The 17,796-nt window shown below is 46.2% G+C and overlaps 1 protein-coding gene across 1 annotated transcript; it reads left to right on the forward strand.

The window, feature by feature from the left end:
• The first annotated feature begins 2,658 nt into the window (after positions 1 to 2,658).
• Positions 2,659 to 5,777, forward strand: LOC137533157 (ADP-ribosylation factor 6). Its single transcript, XM_068254372.1, has one exon. It carries the CDS (start codon positions 4,209 to 4,211, stop codon positions 4,734 to 4,736), a length of 528 nt encoding a protein of 175 aa, XP_068110473.1. The 5' UTR covers positions 2,659 to 4,208; the 3' UTR covers positions 4,737 to 5,777.
• Positions 5,778 to 17,796: the final 12,019 nt, after the last annotated feature.

The raw sequence follows: 17,796 nt of genomic DNA on the forward strand, positions 1-17,796 counted from the left end.
GGGCTCTATTCTCAAAGAGGCCAAATCACCGCAAAATTTTACCGCAAAATTACCGCCAGCGGTAATCTCCGCATTTTTTCTGCATTCACTAAAATTTTCCGCATGCGGTAAAAAGAGTGCGGAAACGGCAATTAAACGTGCGGTAAACATGCGGTAAAAAGGTTGCATGAAAAATAATTTAAAAAAAAAATTCAAAGTCCACCAAGCACAGCACTTAAGCCTCCAGACGTCATTAAAATCAATGGGATGCGAAATATATCACCTACTACTTGTAGGTGATAAAAAAATCGGTAGTTAACGCTGAAATAATGCGTCTGAAATATTTTGAGAATGTGTTTTTTATGGCGAAAATACCGACTTTTGCGGAACTTTTTCCGCATTACTACTGCACATTTACCGCATGCGGAAACAACATGCGGAAAATTTTGTGAATCTCAACATGCCGATGTTTTGGTCGCAAATTTCCCACACTGACTTTACCGCATGCGGGAAGTCATTGAGAATAGAGCCCATGATCTTCTGTTGTCCTCTAGAATTACCTCCTCACATTCACGTTTACAAGATTTTGCACGTGCTTCCCCCCTCCTCTGGAATGCCCTCCCACATCACATCCGTCACTCGCCAACCTTTGTTACCTTTAAACGCTCTCTAAATACTCATTTTTTCCGACAAGCATATGCGGTATCTTAGGCCACTTCCCTTTGTCCTAAGACCAAATTGCACTTCTACTAGGTATCCTAAAACACACTGCCTCTGTATATTTGTTGTATACTACCCCTCCTATTACCCCCCCCCCCCCCCCCCCATTCCCTTTAGATTGTAAGCTTGCAAGGGCAGGGCTCTCTCCACACTTTTGTGTCTTGGAAATCATTATACATTTTATTTATTATGTTACTTTTATCACTGCCATTACCAATTCTGTGATTTGTATTCTGTATCATTGTTTGTATTTTGTCACTAATTATGTATCTTGTATATTGGTGCAGGGCCGGAGCTACCATAGGAAATAATGGGCAATTGCCCCAGGGCCCGTAGGGGCCCCCAAGGTGTCCCTCCCCCACCTTAACTGTTGCTCCCCAAGGACTCTGCAGAGTCTGTTAAGTTGGGAGTTGATTGGGGGAGGGTCAGTAGCCAGCTCAGGGGCCCAGGAGGGAAATTTGGCAGCAACAAAGGGCCTCTAATGACGCTTTTTGGTCGGGGGGGGGGGTTGCCCGTTGGGGGGCCCCCAGGCTAATTCTGCCCTAGGGCCCAATTGTTACTTGAACCGGCCCTGTATTGGTGTACACTGTTGTCTGTATTGATATGTACCCCATGTTCGTTTCTTACTTTGTACAGCGGCACGAAATATGTTGGCGCTTTATGAATCAATAATAATAATTATTTTGTATTTTGTCACTAATTATGTATCTTGTATATTGGTGTACACCATTGTATTATTATGTAACCCACGTTTGTTTCTTACTTTGTACAGAGCCACGGAATATGTTGGCACTTTATAAATCAATAATAATAAAAGTGGCGAATCCCCCTGAGGGCCAAAGTTAATGGCTTTGAGGGCAAAATTTGGCCCGCGGGCCGGAGTTTGACATGTGGAAAAAAGTGTTTCATTTAATTGGGGCTTCTACCAGCCCCCTGCAGCCATCCTGTGCCTGCGCTGGTCCTCAATGATCCTCCGTTCTCCCGCTGCAGCTTAGTTTCGATTTCACCAACTCAGAGTCGGCGGGACACTGCGCCTGTGCAGCCCTGGCAACGCGTATCCTTGCCTGCATTGCCGTCTGCAATAGCGTCTAAGTTGCACCGAGAACAGAGGATCGTAGAGGACCAGCGCGGGCACAGGACGGCTGCAGGGAGCTGGTAGAAGCCCCTGTAAGTGAAACTTTTTTTCTACACGGCTTAAATAGAAACTCCGACCAAGAATTGAACTTTATCCCAATCAATAGCTGATACCCCCTTTTACATGAGAAATCTATTCCTTTTCATAAACAGACCATCAGGGGGCGCTGTATGGCTGATATTGTGGCGAAACCCCTCCCACAAGAAACTGGACCGTGGTACGCCTGGCAGTTTCCGGTCTGTGAACCTTGTTGCATTGTGGGAAATAGCTGTTTACAACTGCCAAAAAAACATGCAGCAGCTACATCACCAGCCAACAGTAAAAATGTCACCATGTAATAAATGTCAGAATGTAAATAAGGGATTTTAAAGAATTTACAATGGGCAAACACTGACTAAATCATTTATACAGAATTGTTGTAAAAATGAAGCAGTTTTATTACACTATTTTCACTGGAGTTGCTCTTTAAGTGTCCCTTTTAGGAGTCCTACAGAAATGTGTGTTGTTGCCCATAGCAACCAATCAGTTCCTAACTGGAAAATGACGGAAGGAATGTTGTTGTATTGGCCGCTCTGAGCTCGCTACGCCGCCTCGCGCTGTAGAGAGAAGGCGCCCAGCAGGAAACTCGGCTCGGCTGAGGTAACCAGCTCACAACTCACACCCTTCCCAGCCACAAACTCCCGCCCAGCGGCCGCGTGACGTCAGAGCACGAGAGAGCAGCGCAGCCGCCCTACGGCCTCTTCCTCCTCCAGCCCCTGTCAACCATTGCCCCGCCCACCACGCAAGCAGCCTTCACGTGACGCGCTGTTAGATGTCCGGGCGGGACGCGCAGGCGCAAGCGGGGGAGCTGGGCGGCGCCAAGACCGGCTCATTAGAGTAGAAACTCGGAAGCGGGCCCCTCCCTGGCTGTGGCGGGCGCCGGGATTTGGGCTCCTCCTCCTCTCGCGTCCTCCAGCTCAGAGCAGTACCGGAAGACGTTGATTGGGGGTATCCGGCCGGAGTGAGCGCTGAGGGGAGTGGAGGAGCGGCCTGCAGAGTCCGGGAAACCGTCTCATGTGGCTGCCGAGGCGGGACGCTAACTGTGCTGCATACCTGCAGAGGCAACTGGCCCGCCCGGGACTCTGAGCTGAGGCACGGGGCCTCCTCCTGTACCAAGTCCCCTCACCTGAGGGCCTGCCTGTAGCTGGAGCAACCAGGGGACCCCCATACCTCACAAGAGGGTCCCCAACCAAAACCTCACCTCATCTGAGGGGCTTCTGGAGTACCATTCAGTCTGGCTGCAGCAACCAGAGGATCCCCAGACGTCAGAGGACCCCAAAATACCTCTTCATCTCATCTGAGGGGCTTTCTGGACATCATCACTTACTGCTGGTGCAACCTATAGACATACATACCTCATTGCAGGGGCCCTAACTGCGACCTCACCTCTTCTGAAGGGCTTCCTGAGCACAATCCCATCTAGCTGGAGACCCCCTTATCTCACCTGGGGTGTTTATTTTCCGTCTGATCTAACTGGAGCAACCTGTGTACCCTCAGACATCTTCAGAGCTGCTTCATACATCTCACCAGACCTCATTGGAGAGGTAACACTGGATGTCCTGGACTTTCAGACCTCATTTGAGGGGGGCCACTGGATCCCTGAGGGACAGTTGCTGAAATCTTGAGCCCAGTGAACTTCATCTGAGGATTTTAAATGCTGGAATGGAGTTTTGAGGACAATCAAAACTATAGAGGTAGAACTGACTGTCGAATTTAGTCAGAGGAGTGCATTTGTAATCCTGGGGCTGTTGAACCTCATAGAAGGACATTACAACATATTCTGATCTCTCTAGTTCTACAGACAGTGGAACACTGAACTCCGAGGGGAGGGACTACCCAATCTCATTCATATGAAGGTTCAGCACCAACATATCTTATTTGTGTGACATTGAAGGATATCCTAAACTTGAAGGACCCTCATTCATTAAACGCTTCATATATACCACCTGAAGAAAGTATATACTGGTTATGTTATCCCTCTTAGTTGCTCAATAACTGGCATAGGTGTGAGCCTGTCTTTTGGGTAAGCTGTATGATACAGGGTAAGTAGCAACTTACCTTAGACTACAATACACAAGTTAGCTGGAAACTCCCCATAATCTGGGCTAACTGTTGCAAAGTTGGGCAACTTCTGATATTACAAGAATATCTGGTGAGAGACGTGACTTGATACTAGTGCTGTTTTGCCTTGTTTGCTGGGTCACATCAGAACGGAACTACAAATAATTTTTAGCCTTGCAGAAAGGTGTTCTGTCCCTCTAAGAACAACCTCTTGCTTTGGATAATAGACAACACCCATTTCTCTATTTCATTAAGCCTTGTTTAATGCTCCACCATGGGCAAGGTTCTTTCCAAGATTTTTGGCAACAAAGAGATGCGGATCCTGATGCTTGGCCTGGATGCAGCCGGTAAGACCACCATCCTGTACAAGTTAAAGCTGGGCCAATCCGTCACCACCATCCCTACCGTAGGCTTCAATGTGGAGACTGTGACTTACAAAAATGTCAAATTCAATGTGTGGGATGTGGGGGGGCAAGATAAGATCCGGCCCCTATGGCGACACTACTACACAGGTACCCAGGGGCTCATCTTTGTTGTGGACTGCGCCGACCGCGATCGTATTGATGAGGCTAGGCAGGAACTCCATCGTATTATCAATGACAGGGAAATGAGGGACGCCATCATCCTAATATTTGCCAATAAACAAGACCTCCCTGATGCCATGAAACCCCACGAGATCCAGGAGAAACTTGGCCTAACCCGGATCAGAGATAGGAATTGGTACGTGCAGCCTTCCTGTGCGACCAGTGGGGACGGGCTTTATGAAGGACTCACGTGGCTAACTTCCAACTACAAATCTTAATGACTTTAGAAGATTCAAACAGTTCTACGATGTTGCTTTTCTGATAAGCATATACTGGCAGTCAAGTGACACATCTTGAAGGTTATACCGATCTAACTGATCCCAATATAAATTACAAAAAATAATTATGGGCTGGAATATGTTATATAAATATATACATTTTATTTTTTTCCCTTGCTGTAGGATATTGACCTGACATATTTCCATAAAACAAGTTTCAAACGTCCTTAGAGCTGAAAAGGTTTTGGTTTGAGGGTTAGGAGCTAACTTTTTTTTTTTTCTGGTTCTTTTTTTTCCCCTTTCTGATTTATGTTGTAGATTCTGCATTCTCACAGGGTATGTTGCTAGGTCTCTCAACTAGTAAATTTTACAGTTTATTCTTTAACAATCAACGCTGCAGTCTGTCTTTTATACTAAGGCTGTTTTTAATAAGAGTTCTGCTAGCTAGCCTATAACAAATTTACTTGGATTTTTTTTTCCTTCTTTATAAAGATTAAATATATATTATATGTCTATATTTAAAGCTTACATGATTACTAGACCTTTCCAATTGGTTGCTAACAATTTGTGCAAAATAAATCTTAGTGTTACATCTGCCATGATTGGAAACAGATGTTGGACTACCCTTGCTTAATGTATGCATGAGTAAGCTAAATGCAAATTGATCCTTCTAATCAATTTTTAGCAAGAGATGACAAAGTTCTGTGTGGCTTTGAAGGATGCACTGATAGCAGACGCTGTCACTGTTTATAATGCTTTTTTGTTCTGGGGTGAAAGAAGAAAAACAAGCCTTTCCACTTTTGTATATAGAGGAGAGATCCCTTAACATGTAGCAATACTTTAAATTATGCAAAAGTTCTTAATTTTGAAAACCAGATTATGTAAAGCACAACATTGTAATTCAATGCAAATTGCAAAGCTTTCTTAGAAGCCTGGTAATCGGCCTTGTCTGATATTTCTGTGTTCAAAAAGGTACATTACTCCAAAGCGTCTTAAACTATATGCATTTATTAATAAAATACCTACATTATTTCTGTATAATTAGTGTACAGTACACTTCTTTTCTAGGCCATTGTATGCAGCCAAAAAGCGGACATGTCCAGGGAATTGAAAGTAGAAGTGGCAGTAAGGTTCAAATCTTGCTTGCATACAAATTTGTAGGCAGCTTGCAATTTGGGCCAGTCAGAATTGACAGTAAGTTGATTGGGCCAATTTCAAGCATAGTAATTTGCATTATTTTTACCCACAAGCCAGAACTTGTAGTAACACAAGGCAGCCATCTTTTTCAACGGCTGCTTACACTTATCCAATTTTCATTGGCAGATTTTGCCACTTGCATGTCATTTAAAGTCTTGCATACACAATCCGTTTTATCTTGTCAGCCCCCCTATGTAAAAGTGGTAAAATTGGCAAATCATAATTGGATGGGTGTATGCGCCCTAACATATATTTATCACGTTAAATGCTAATTGCCTAGCTGTTATGTTTTGGATTCAATAGTGTCTGAATTGTACACCGGCATTAACCTCCTGGGTGGCAACCCCGAGTAAGGCTCGGAGTGGAAAAAAGATTCCTGGCTCGGGGAAGCTGTAATGACGTATGTGGACACATCGGCAGGTAGAACTCTTGCAGCCCATCTTCTTCCGGTCCTCGGAAGCTCTTGATCCCTCAGGTGAGATTGCTGTCGTGGTGATCTTACCATAGGGGTAAAGTGCCACCCAGTGGACAGGAGGGAGAACTGCAGTGCTGGATCCAGGGATGTGAGTAATGTGCCGGGGCTGCTGCAGGCTCTCTGGTTTATTTTTTCCCCCTTGCTTTTAGGGTCTAAAAGGACATGAAAATATTGTACAGCTTTTAGACACTAAAATCAGGAAATAATTATACGCCAGTGAGGTGAAATTACCCCCCGACGGCTAAATAGTGGAATAGAGCCTGTGGTTGGTTAGATCACCTCATTCTCAATTGTCGTCAGGGGTTTCCCTGGTCTGGTCCTGTTTGACGGGATCTTTCAGTCAAAGACTGTTTAACTCAGGCAGCCCTGCGCAAAGAGAACTGCACAGGTCCAAAATCACGCAAGCAGGTGTTCACTTTCACTGAGCAGGCCTGTGAATTACTTTGCACTGCTATGAGTAACTGCTGGGCGGTTGCAGTGTTTGGGGGAATGGGGACCCCGGATAACGAGCAGCAGGATCACATTGAGAATGAGGTAAACTATTCCACCAAGGGCTTTATTTCACAATTTAGCCCATCAGGTCAGGCGTCCTTTAAGCAGCAGCCAATGGAGTCTCGGTATACATGGCATGCTGGTTCTAGATCAGTGAGGGTAGAAAGTCAAATTCCAAGAACTATTCTTTTTAGTTTGGACAGTGTAGGAGGCGGTTTTAAATGTTTGATGCTTTTATTATTGTTTATGTCCTATTGAAGACCTTTTTTTCCTCCCCTTCTATCACTAGAACCTCTATGGAGCTTTGAAGGTTTAATATGAAATCTAGTGGTCCCATAACAGGAAATGAGGTGCACAAATAAAAACTATTCGGAATCTCCCCCTCACTGCATTTTTTTTAGTTTTTCTAACACTTTTAAAGAGGTTATTCCACTTCCTGTTTGGTTAGGAAGTGGTATTCTCATGTGGGCAGAGGAAAGCAATAAAAATCCAATAGAGGTTCTCTCCACTTTCGACTATTTGCAGAAGGCAGACGAGGATCCTAACAAGTCAACCCTCTCACTCCAGGTTCCCTTCAGGTCTATCCAAAGTTATTGTGTTAAGTTTTCGAGAAGAGCAGGGGAGAGTTTAGTAAATGTGACAGATTTTTTTTAGCTTTTATCTCCTTATGGATCCCCTCTACTTTCTGTTCTTTGTAACAGGCAGCAAGTGTGATCTTCATAGGTGCACTCAGCAGATAACAGCTCATGTATATTCTTATCAGAAAAAGGAGAGAGCAGAGAGCGCCTCTATGGTGCAATACCTTTAATTCAGTTTGTAAATTGCAAAAGAATTGCACGTACAAGATTGCATAAATTTGCAAGCATATCTCACATGCTCAGTGTTCCACTCCTCAGACGTTGACCGTGGCCAGTGGGGGACATGAACAAGGGTCTGTGGTAGGTCTGGAGTCCAGGCAAGCTCTGTGTGCCGGGTTATGACGACGCATTTCGACATGCCAGTGTGTCTGTCAAGTTCCTGACTTGACAAAGACACACTGGCGTGTCAACATGTCATTATAACCAGGCACACCAAGCTTGCCTGGACTCTAGACCTACCACGGACCCTTGTTCATGTCCCCCACTGGCCATGGACGACGTCCGAGGAGTGGAACATTGAGCATGTGAGAGATGCTTGCAAATTTATGTGATCTAGTACGTGCATTTCTTTTGCAATTTGCAAACTGAATTAAAGATATTGCACCATAGAGGAGCTCTCTTCTCTTTCCTTTTTCTGATACAGACACTTGTCAAATCCCACCGCTGAGAAAGCTGCACTGGGTGCTACCTTTCCTCTTTTCATTGTCTGACACTGGCATTGAAAAACTGATTTACTTTGGACATAATATCCTTTAGTCCTGGTTGTAACATGCAGCACACATATTTGTCTATCATGTATGTTCTTATGCCTTACCCCAGAAATTCATCAGATGTTTTTGTTTCAGCATGTGTGCTCATTTCAGAGACTTCACTGACTTCCTGTTCTGTGACCTTTCTCAGTGTGACAGAATGGGAGGGGAAACTTCCCTATATGACTCTCTCAAACATAAACCTGCCGGAAATTCTAGGCCTCTGCTACTCCTTACCAGAACTAAACACAATTTCTGGCTGGAGTTGGGACATTAAGATTTTGTTCTGCATTTTTGTTTATGCAAATTTGTTTTTGTAAATAAAAAAAAAATTGATGTGCAAATTTTGCTGCATTTGGGCTTAAACTAATTATACCTAAAGGACTTCCGAGGCCAACTCAAAAAAAAAGTTAAATACCTGCATCACATTTGAAGGAGGAGCCTGTAGCAAGGATCGGGGGGAGGTCCTAGAGCTGCGCAGCCGCGGCCAGCTCATGCAGCCATGTTAGTGGAGGCAGGAGAACCCGGGCCGTGCGTTTGGGAACTGGCCCCGGGGGGCTATTGAGCGGCGGGTACCCTGTGGAACGTCACGAAGGGCGTGGACGGCATCCTCCGTGCCTTCAAATGTGATGCAGGTATTTATTTTTTTGAGTTGGCCTCTGACGTCCTTTAACCTCCTTGGCGGTAACCCCGAACGTAGTTCGGGGTAAGCCGTCGGAGGGTGCCGCTCAGGCCCTGCTGGGCCGATTTCTTTGAACGGGATTTCCTGATCGGAGATCGCCGAAGGCGATAGAGGGCGGGGGGATGCCGCTGAGCAGCGGCCATCATGTAGCGAGCCCTGGGCTCGCTACATGATATAGGAAAAAAAAACTGCTGCGCTCCCTCCTGGCAGATTTTTTTTATACCGCCAGGAGGGTTAAGGGGCCCATACACTCATCCGATTTTCGGCCGATCGATCGAAACCGATTGACCAATCGATCGAATTGTGGCCGATTTCGATCTATTTCAATCGATCTGACGTTGCAAAATTTAGGCTTCTCTCTTGAGATGGCTTATCATTTTGCATTGGACTTAATGGAAATCTGATGGCAACAAAATGCCATCAGATCGATTTTCAATAGATTTCATACTCAAATCTATTGCAAATCTGTTCCTAGTAAAAAATGTTCCTAAACATATCAGATCAGAAAATCTACTGATATATCTGCTGCTACTAATTGAGTGTATGGCCACCTTTAAAAAAGTCTAACCTCCTACAGTGACTCTGCACATAAGTGTAACTGTCGGGCATAGAATCAAAAATCAATTATTTTTTTTATCTGGTAATCAAGTAATAAGGATGCTAACCAGGAAATCCAAAAGTTAAAATCCCTATTACTTTTCTTGTTAAATGATCATTTCCCGGTTTACCTGTCTCTTATTTGGCATACACAATTTGGTACACAAAAAGGAAGTTGCAGGGCATGCTGGGTTGTCCTTTTTTGCTTCTCTATTTCCCCTCAGACTTAACTAATGCAGCCTGATTGGCTGAAGCCTCTTTCCCTCCTGTTTTCCATTCCCACACCTCTGTTCCTCTCTGGCTAATATTTCTCTTGCTGAGACAGTGCACTTTGGGCAAATCAGGCAGAGGAGAGTAGGGCAGAAAATGACATCAGGATTGGCTTCAAAATAGCCACACTTAAAATGGGGAAATGCTGAGGAGGATTTTCTCTATTTACTGTAGAAAAATCACTCAAAATCAAAACGTGGACAGTGCAATACATGTGTTATGTAAGTAGAGCAAGTATTTATCTACTTATGTATGTGTTTTTTTTTTTTTGGGGGGGGGGGGGGGGGGAGATAGTATAGCTGACAGTTCCCCTTTAAAGGGAACCTGAAGTAAGGCCTGGTGCACACCAAAAACCGCTAGCAGATCCGCAAAATGCTAGCAGATTTTGAAACGCTTTTTCTGTAGTGTTTCAGCTAGCATTTTGCGGTTTTGTGAAGCGTTTTTGGTGTAGTAGATTTCATATATTGTTACAGTAAAGCTGTTACTGTTTTGCTATAGGGGTTTTGCTATAGGCTTTGAGAAGGCCCCCCGCTAACCACAAATAGCCGGCGGCGATCAGACCCCCCCCCCCGGCAGGATATCCCTCTAGTGGGGAAAAAAGGGGGGGGGGGGGGTAGTCTGGTCACCCTGGCTGCCACACGATCTGTGCTGTGGGCTGCAGAGCTCACGCAGCACAGATCTGAAGAAACAAGCCCGGTCCTTAAGTGGTTAAAGTGAACCAGAGACGAAGCACCCTCATGTATTTCACCATATACTGTATATCAGTGGGAACAGTAGGGAAAACGCCTACCCTGCTCTGTTTCATTCTTCACTGCTCAGCCTGCTTGTTACCAGCCCTGATAAAATCCCAGACTGAGCATTCTGTCTGGCTTTGCTCAGGAAGCATTATAGCAGAGCCAGAAGGGGGCGGGCTTTGGCTTGAAAAGACATCAGAGAAGACAGATTTTTGAGCAAGGCTAGACTGAATGCTCAGTCTGGGATTTTATCAGGGCTGATAAGCAGACTGAGCAGTGAAGAATGAAACAGAGAGCAGGGTAGGTGTTTTCTCTAATGTTCTCACTGATATATATGGTAAAATACATGAGGGTGCTTTGTCTCTGGTTCACTTGAAAGGACCACTATCGCGAAAAATGGTAAAATTTAAAATACAGATAAGTATGTTTCTTCCAGAGTAAAATGCGCCATAAACTCATTTTTTGTTGCTATGTTGCTGTCACTTACAGTAGGTAATAGAAATATGACAGAGCCGACAGGTTTTGGGTTAGTCCATCTGTCCATAGGGGATTCTCAGCAAGGTTTTTATTTTTTACTAGGCCTAAGGCTCGTTTAAAAACTGGTGCTAGGCTGTGGCCGCGACCCCCTGCACTGCTTTCTCGCTTTATGCGCCCCCCCTTTCTGGCTTGTCCTCCTCTGCTGCTTGTCATTTTCTCAGCAGTGTCTCTGCGTCCCTGCACATGCGCACAACGGAAAAAGCACTGACGCAGGGACATGGGACGCAGAGACGTGCCTATTAGGTAGGATAAAGACACTCCCTGAAAAAGTATTTATGCAAAGATGCTGGCAAGCCTCTCTGCTCAACGTACACTTTTTTTTGGCAGTTGGACAGAGTGCTTTTGAAACTAAACAAAACCCTGAGATTTCCCCATGAAGAGATAGACTTGTCCAAAACCTGTCAGTAATGTCATATTTCTATTCTAAGATTTTTGTGATCCTTTAAAAAAAGATTAGCAGGAAGTCCCTGGATGCCCTGGGAGAGGCTTCCCAGATCCCCCTCGACTCCCTCCGGTGCTGTCTGGGAGTCTCTTGTCCATACTGCGCATTCGTGAGTAGGGGTAGCACAAAGCTGCTCGTGCATGGAGGAGAAATTGGGCACGACTGGTTTCGTGGTACTGTGCAGGTGCAGCCCGTACTCGCACATCCTCTCACTGACAAGCGGCTGACAAGGGCATCTCCAGGGGTCCCAGAGTTGAATTACCTCCATTGTGGAGGACAGGGGAAGTCTCTTTAGCATCCAGAGGCTTACCCCTCCTGAGGTAGGTACCCTCTAGGGGAACAGTTTTTTTTTTTTGTTTTGTTTTTTACACTACAAGTTTACTAACTGGGTTGATGATGATTTGTCCACCTGTGCTCAGACTAAAAGTGCATCTAATTATAATGGTGGGAGTGCTGCCACAAACCTCACGTTGCTTATACATATTTTATAAATGTTTTAGGAAGCATGCTTTTTGCAGTCAATGTCTCCATCTGCAGGACCGCTCTCCACTGGACTAGGCCAATACTAAGGTCTTCATTAAAGTTGCTTATCCTGACTTTGTGCTAAAATACTAATTGCTGGCTTATCATGTTGACCTTTTGGGTGAAGTAGTTTCGGTTATTCAGCTATGTAGGTCACAGCAACTGATCTGCATACATGGTATAGGTTCATGACTCTATTAAAGGGACACTGAGGTGACTTGGCATGATGACATAACTCCCTTGTTCTCCTCGACCACGCTGTTCCTGCGCTTGCACCAGCTGAATATATTGAACATGAGCTTGTTGGATATGTTCTCGTGACCATGCTTCCTGCGGTATATGAGCATGGTCGTCCTGCGCAGTAAGCTCCAAAAAACATGCAGTTAATTGGCTTCCCTCTAAAATTGGCCCTAGACTGATACATGCACTACACAATACATACATAGATATATGTATGATGGCTCGATTGATAATTTCCGACAGGTCTGATGACCCCGCTCGATCCCCGCGGGCGGACCATAGCGGGGAGTCGAGCGGAAGATAAGGAAGCGCCCGCGGGGACGAGTGGGAGTCGATCCCGCCGGGTTGTACCATGTATCCCCAGCATTAGAGGCAGAGGATGGGCAGGACGGTCGGGCAGCTTACATTACTTAAAAAAAGAATAAATATGACAGCCTGTGTATTCCTCTCACTTCAGGTGTGCTTTAAGGCCCAGTTCCCATTAGCCAAAAAACTCACTCTATCTGAGAAATGGACAGTCAAAAGGATTCTGTTATTTATAGGATCCGTGCATCCGTTTGATCTACTGTAGAACAGTAAGCAGAACATAGATTTGGAACCTGCACAATAATTCTTGCAACGTAAATGCAGCAGATGCCGACAGAATCAATGCAAGCCAATGAGAACGCACAGTGTACGTCTTGCTCTACTCACCTGTCTTCTGTCTTTGGTCATCTCGAGTCCTCCACCGCTTCTGCCACGTTGTTTGCCTTCACTGTACAGGACACTTGACCGATATATAGATCAGAGTCCTGGCAAAAGCATAGGGTTTCCATTGGATTGCAAATAACTGACAGAATACCCAAGCAGCTCGGGGTGACCCAGAACCACTGGGTGAGTATAGGGGACTGAGGCCTGGTGCACAACGAGCGGTTTTTGCAGTGTTCCGCAAACCGCTTCCACCTGTGAAATGCTTGGCTAATGTATTTCAATGAGATGGTGTCCTTTCAATCATTTTTAATTTTGTTACAGTGTACATTTCCTCAGTGTTCTGATGTCCCCCCTCACTGAGCACGATACTCCAAAAGATTGGTGAAAAGGCATTGTTGCCAATCGTATTGGGGCCGCACATGCACAGTAAGTCATAGCTGCTCGTGTACCAGCGGCTGTGCATGCGTGGCTGTGCTTGTGCGGCCACTTCACGGTTGCGCTCCTAACAGGTGAGGAGTGTGGCCCCGATGTAGCGAGAGGGGCGCTAAGTAAATGGGGGGAGGGACATCGAAGCCTGGAGGGAAGCCTCAATAGAATCATGAGACTTCCCTCTCTTTAGGTAAATATCTCACTCGAGCTTCGGCTCGGGTTCCCTTTTAAAGTAAAACTGAATTGACCTAAAAAAATATGCTCTTGGTACCATAGAACCTTGCTCTCAATCCACCACTGTGTTCACCATTGAAATTATTCAACTCACTGGTTCAATACGCCTTCGATAGTCCTTGGAAAGCTTTCGAGCACTTGGTTCTCAGAGTGTTTCTGAAGACGGGTGGCTTTGTACTGCGTATGTGCGAGAATGCACCTGCGAATGCGCCGTACAGAGCCATCCATCTTCGGAGACACAAAGTTCTTCTGAGGACTCACACTCCCAAAGTCTTCTGAGGCCAGAACTTTCATGGGGGGGCAGTGATGGACCAAGCACATAGAGAGAAGACCTAGAAATCTCTTTGGTCCAGAGCCTTCCCTCTCCATAGGTGAGTATGTAACTTTTTTTTTTTCAGGTCGCTTCACATTTTCTTTAAAGTGTACCTGAGACTTGGTATAAAAAGATTTTATACTCACCAGGGTCGTGCATTCACAGAACAGCTGACTGGCGCTGCTGAGCCAGATTACCAGGACTAATTGCGGCACTCGGGAGGACGGCAAGGGACATTCACAGTGCACACGTTACGTTAGTAGTGTGTAAAGTGTAGTAATATATTTAGAAAGTGCTGCATGCTGTGTGTTTAGCAAAACATTTGCTGCGTTGTGTGTTGCACATGCTCAGTAAGGTCACATGCTCTGGCCAGGTCGGGCTCTTCTGCACTCCAAGGCCCGGAACTTCTGCGTCCCACGCCGGCGCTCTGACGTCATCGGACGTCCTCCGGGCTCTACTGCGCAGGCGCAGAACTACTGCGCATGCGCAGAACTACTGCGCATGCGCAGTAGAGCCCGGAGGACGTCCGATGACGTCAGCGCGTCGGCGTGGGACGCAGAAGTTCCGGGCCTTGGAGCGCAGAAGAGGCCGGCCTGGCCAGGTCGGGTCGGCCACCGGGAGCCTGCGGAGCGGCGGCGAGGGCACCTCCTGCCTGCCACGGGCTGGAGGAAGCCCCAGGTAAGTGGAAATTGATTTTTATTTTTTACCCACTCTCCCTGAACCTTCCCTTTAAGCAGAGTTGTCAAACTCAAATACAAAGTGGGCCAAAATTGTACACTGGGACCTAGTCGTGGGCCAAAATTGTACACTGGGACCTAGCTGTGGCCCAAAATTGTACACTGGGACCTAGTCGCGGGCCAACCTCAATGTCTACTGACCACCTTCCTCCCTTATAAAGTTCTCTGGTGTCTAGCGGTCCTCCCTCTTCTATGCAGTTCCCTGGTGTCTAGAGACCCCCTCCCCTATACACTTCCATAGTGTTTAGTGCAGGCATAGGCAAACTTGGCCCTCCAGCTGTTACAGAACTACAAGTCCCACAATGCATTTGCCTTTGAGTCATGACTGTGGCTGTCAGACTCCTGCAATGCATTGTGGGACTTGTAGTTCCGTAACAGCTGGAGGGCCAAGTTTGCCCATGCCTGGATTAGTGCTTTCCCCGTACCTCCCCCATATGGCTCGGAGCAGTGCTTTTCAGCACAGGAAGATTTGGGAGCAGCCGGCGCCACCATAGACTGTAATAGGAATTACATCTATAGCGGCACTCAGTGAGTAACGTCGGCTCCGTCAGAAGACGGAGCTGAAGTTGCTTTTAAAACACAATAATTCCGCCTCCAGCAATAGCTGGAAGCTGAATTATATAATTCCCCACCATCCATGGCGGCCTGGAGTGGGAATAGTAATTAACACGGCCGGGACTTGTGCAGCAGCAGGATCAGCCATATACCGGCTGTATTCTGTGCGCAAGTCTCCAGCGCTGATTTCAAATGTATGCCATATGGCTTTCCTGGTGTTCTAGGGCTTCACCTCCAATATAGATTCCCTGGTGGTCTAGAGTGGGCCAAACATAATGCAAAGTGGGGAAACCACTTCAATAATAATTTAATAATAATAATTCGAACATTTATATAGCGCTTTTCTCCTGTCAGACTCAAAGCGCTCAAGAGCTGCAGTCACTGGGACGCGCTCAGGAGGCCACCCTGCAGTGTTAGGGAGTCTTGCCTTGAACTCCTTACTGAATAGGTACTTGACCTAGCCAGGATTTACTTCAGGGTCAAATTTAATAGCTTTGAGGGCCAAATTTGTCACACGGGCCAGAGTTTGACATGTATACTTTAAAGGAAAGGTTCAGGGTAACGTCGAAAAAAATAAAAATCCATATCCACTTACCCGGGGCTTCCTCAGCCCGTGGCAGGCAGGAGGTGCCCTCGCCGCCGCTCCAGAGGCTTCCGGTCGTCTTCGGTGGCCGACCCGACCTGGCCAGGCCGGCTGCCAGGTCGGGCTCTTCTGCGCTCCACGGACGGGCTCTTCTGTGTCCCACGCGGGCACGCTGACGTCATCGGACGTCCTCCGGGCTGTACTGCGCAGGCGCAGAACTACTGCGCCTGCTCAGTACAGCCCGGAGGACGTCTGATGATGTCAGCGCGCCTGCGTGGGACACAGAAGAGCCCGTCCGTGGAGCGCAGAAGAGCCCGACCTGGCAGCCGGCCTGGCCAGGTCGGGTCGGCCACCGAAGACGACCGGAAGCCTCTGGAGCGGCGGCGAGGGCACCTCCTGCCTGCCACGGGCTGAGGAAGCCCCGGGTAAGTGGATATGGATTTTTATTTTTTTCGACGTTACCCTGAACCTTTCCTTTAAAGCATCATGAACCAGAACCACTAGGGTTTTATAAGGGACTACAAGGAACGTTAAAAAGATCCCTTGCTTAGAAAAACTTTGCTAAATAAAAGTTTATTTTTATTCTTTGAGGAAGGGAAGTTTTATATTTCACTGTACAGTGATGTACTAATTGCTTTGGAACTTGGCAGGAACTGTAAGTCTCCCTCAGAGCAAATGAGTTCAGCAGATTTGGACCTGGTGGCTTAATAACTGGGGGCACACTCTGACTTCTCATTTGTCACATGCTGCAGATCTCAGGCCTCTCCTGCTTTGTGATGTGGAGAGGCCAAGCTGTCACACCCTTCTAATGTTAAGTTTCAAAGCAGCCTCATTAACTTCCTGCTGATCTAGAGATGACTAATAAGACAACCTCAACATGACTGGATGAACAGCCTCTGCATTTAGCATCACACAACCTTTCTTGTCTGTGGGCATGGAGTAGGAGAAGTTGCCATTTTAGACATGAGGCGTAGTAAACTTCCTTAGATTTAAAACAAAACACATTTTATTAAAGGTTTTATAGGGCTGTGTGTGTTCATGGCAGTCAGCCTGAGTTGTGTGTGGAAGTATTAAGACGACCAGGTTTTGAGTTTTATATTTTGAAGATTAAAGCCACGTTTCAGCAAAGCAAGTTTACGGTAAATCTCTACCCTTCCTTCCTTTACTCACACATGTTCCCCCAAGTCCCAATTATTCTGGTCCACAGGGATCCTCAACTTCAGTGGCTATATTACCCCTCCTATAGGCGTAAATTTTTTTTTTTTTTTTAGTGGTGCAGAATATTGCCTAAGTTACTTATTTGGCAATATGGCACAAATCAGGTAATTTAACCGCAGCGCTTTGGGTGCTGCCATAGGCCGCAATGAGAATTATCGTTATATTGGCACTTAGTGACAAAATTGGGCGCCTGTGATAGCCAGAGCTCAAATTAGGGGAATAGGAGGTAATTCAGCAGCTGGTGCCCAAATTATGTATCCCCCCCCCCCCCCCCCCCAAGTTGCTGAGAGATCTAAGAATCAGATGAATATCTATTCGTACTGGTGAGACAAAAAGGACACCGGGAGCCCGCTCTGGTGTGATATCGTCTGGTGTGGTTTATATCTTTTATTATTATAATTATTTAGTATTTATATAGCGCCGACATATTACGCAGCGCTGTACAGAGTATATATATATATATATATTGTCTTGTCTCTAGCTGTCCCTCAAAGGAGCTCACAATCTAATCCCTACCATTACCATATGTCTATATTATGTAGTGTAAGTATTGTAGTCTAGGGCCAATTTAGGGGGAGCCAATTAACTTATCTGTATGTTTTTGGAATGTGGGAGGAAACTGGAGTGCCCGGAGGAAACCCACGCAGACACGGAGAGAACATACAAACTCTTTGCAGATAGTGCCCTGGCTGGGATTCGAACCAGGGACCCAGTGCTGCAAGGCGA

The sequence above is a fragment of the Hyperolius riggenbachi genome, chromosome 9 (genome assembly GCF_040937935.1).
Source record: "Hyperolius riggenbachi isolate aHypRig1 chromosome 9, aHypRig1.pri, whole genome shotgun sequence".
Taxonomy (NCBI): domain Eukaryota; kingdom Metazoa; phylum Chordata; class Amphibia; order Anura; family Hyperoliidae; genus Hyperolius; species Hyperolius riggenbachi.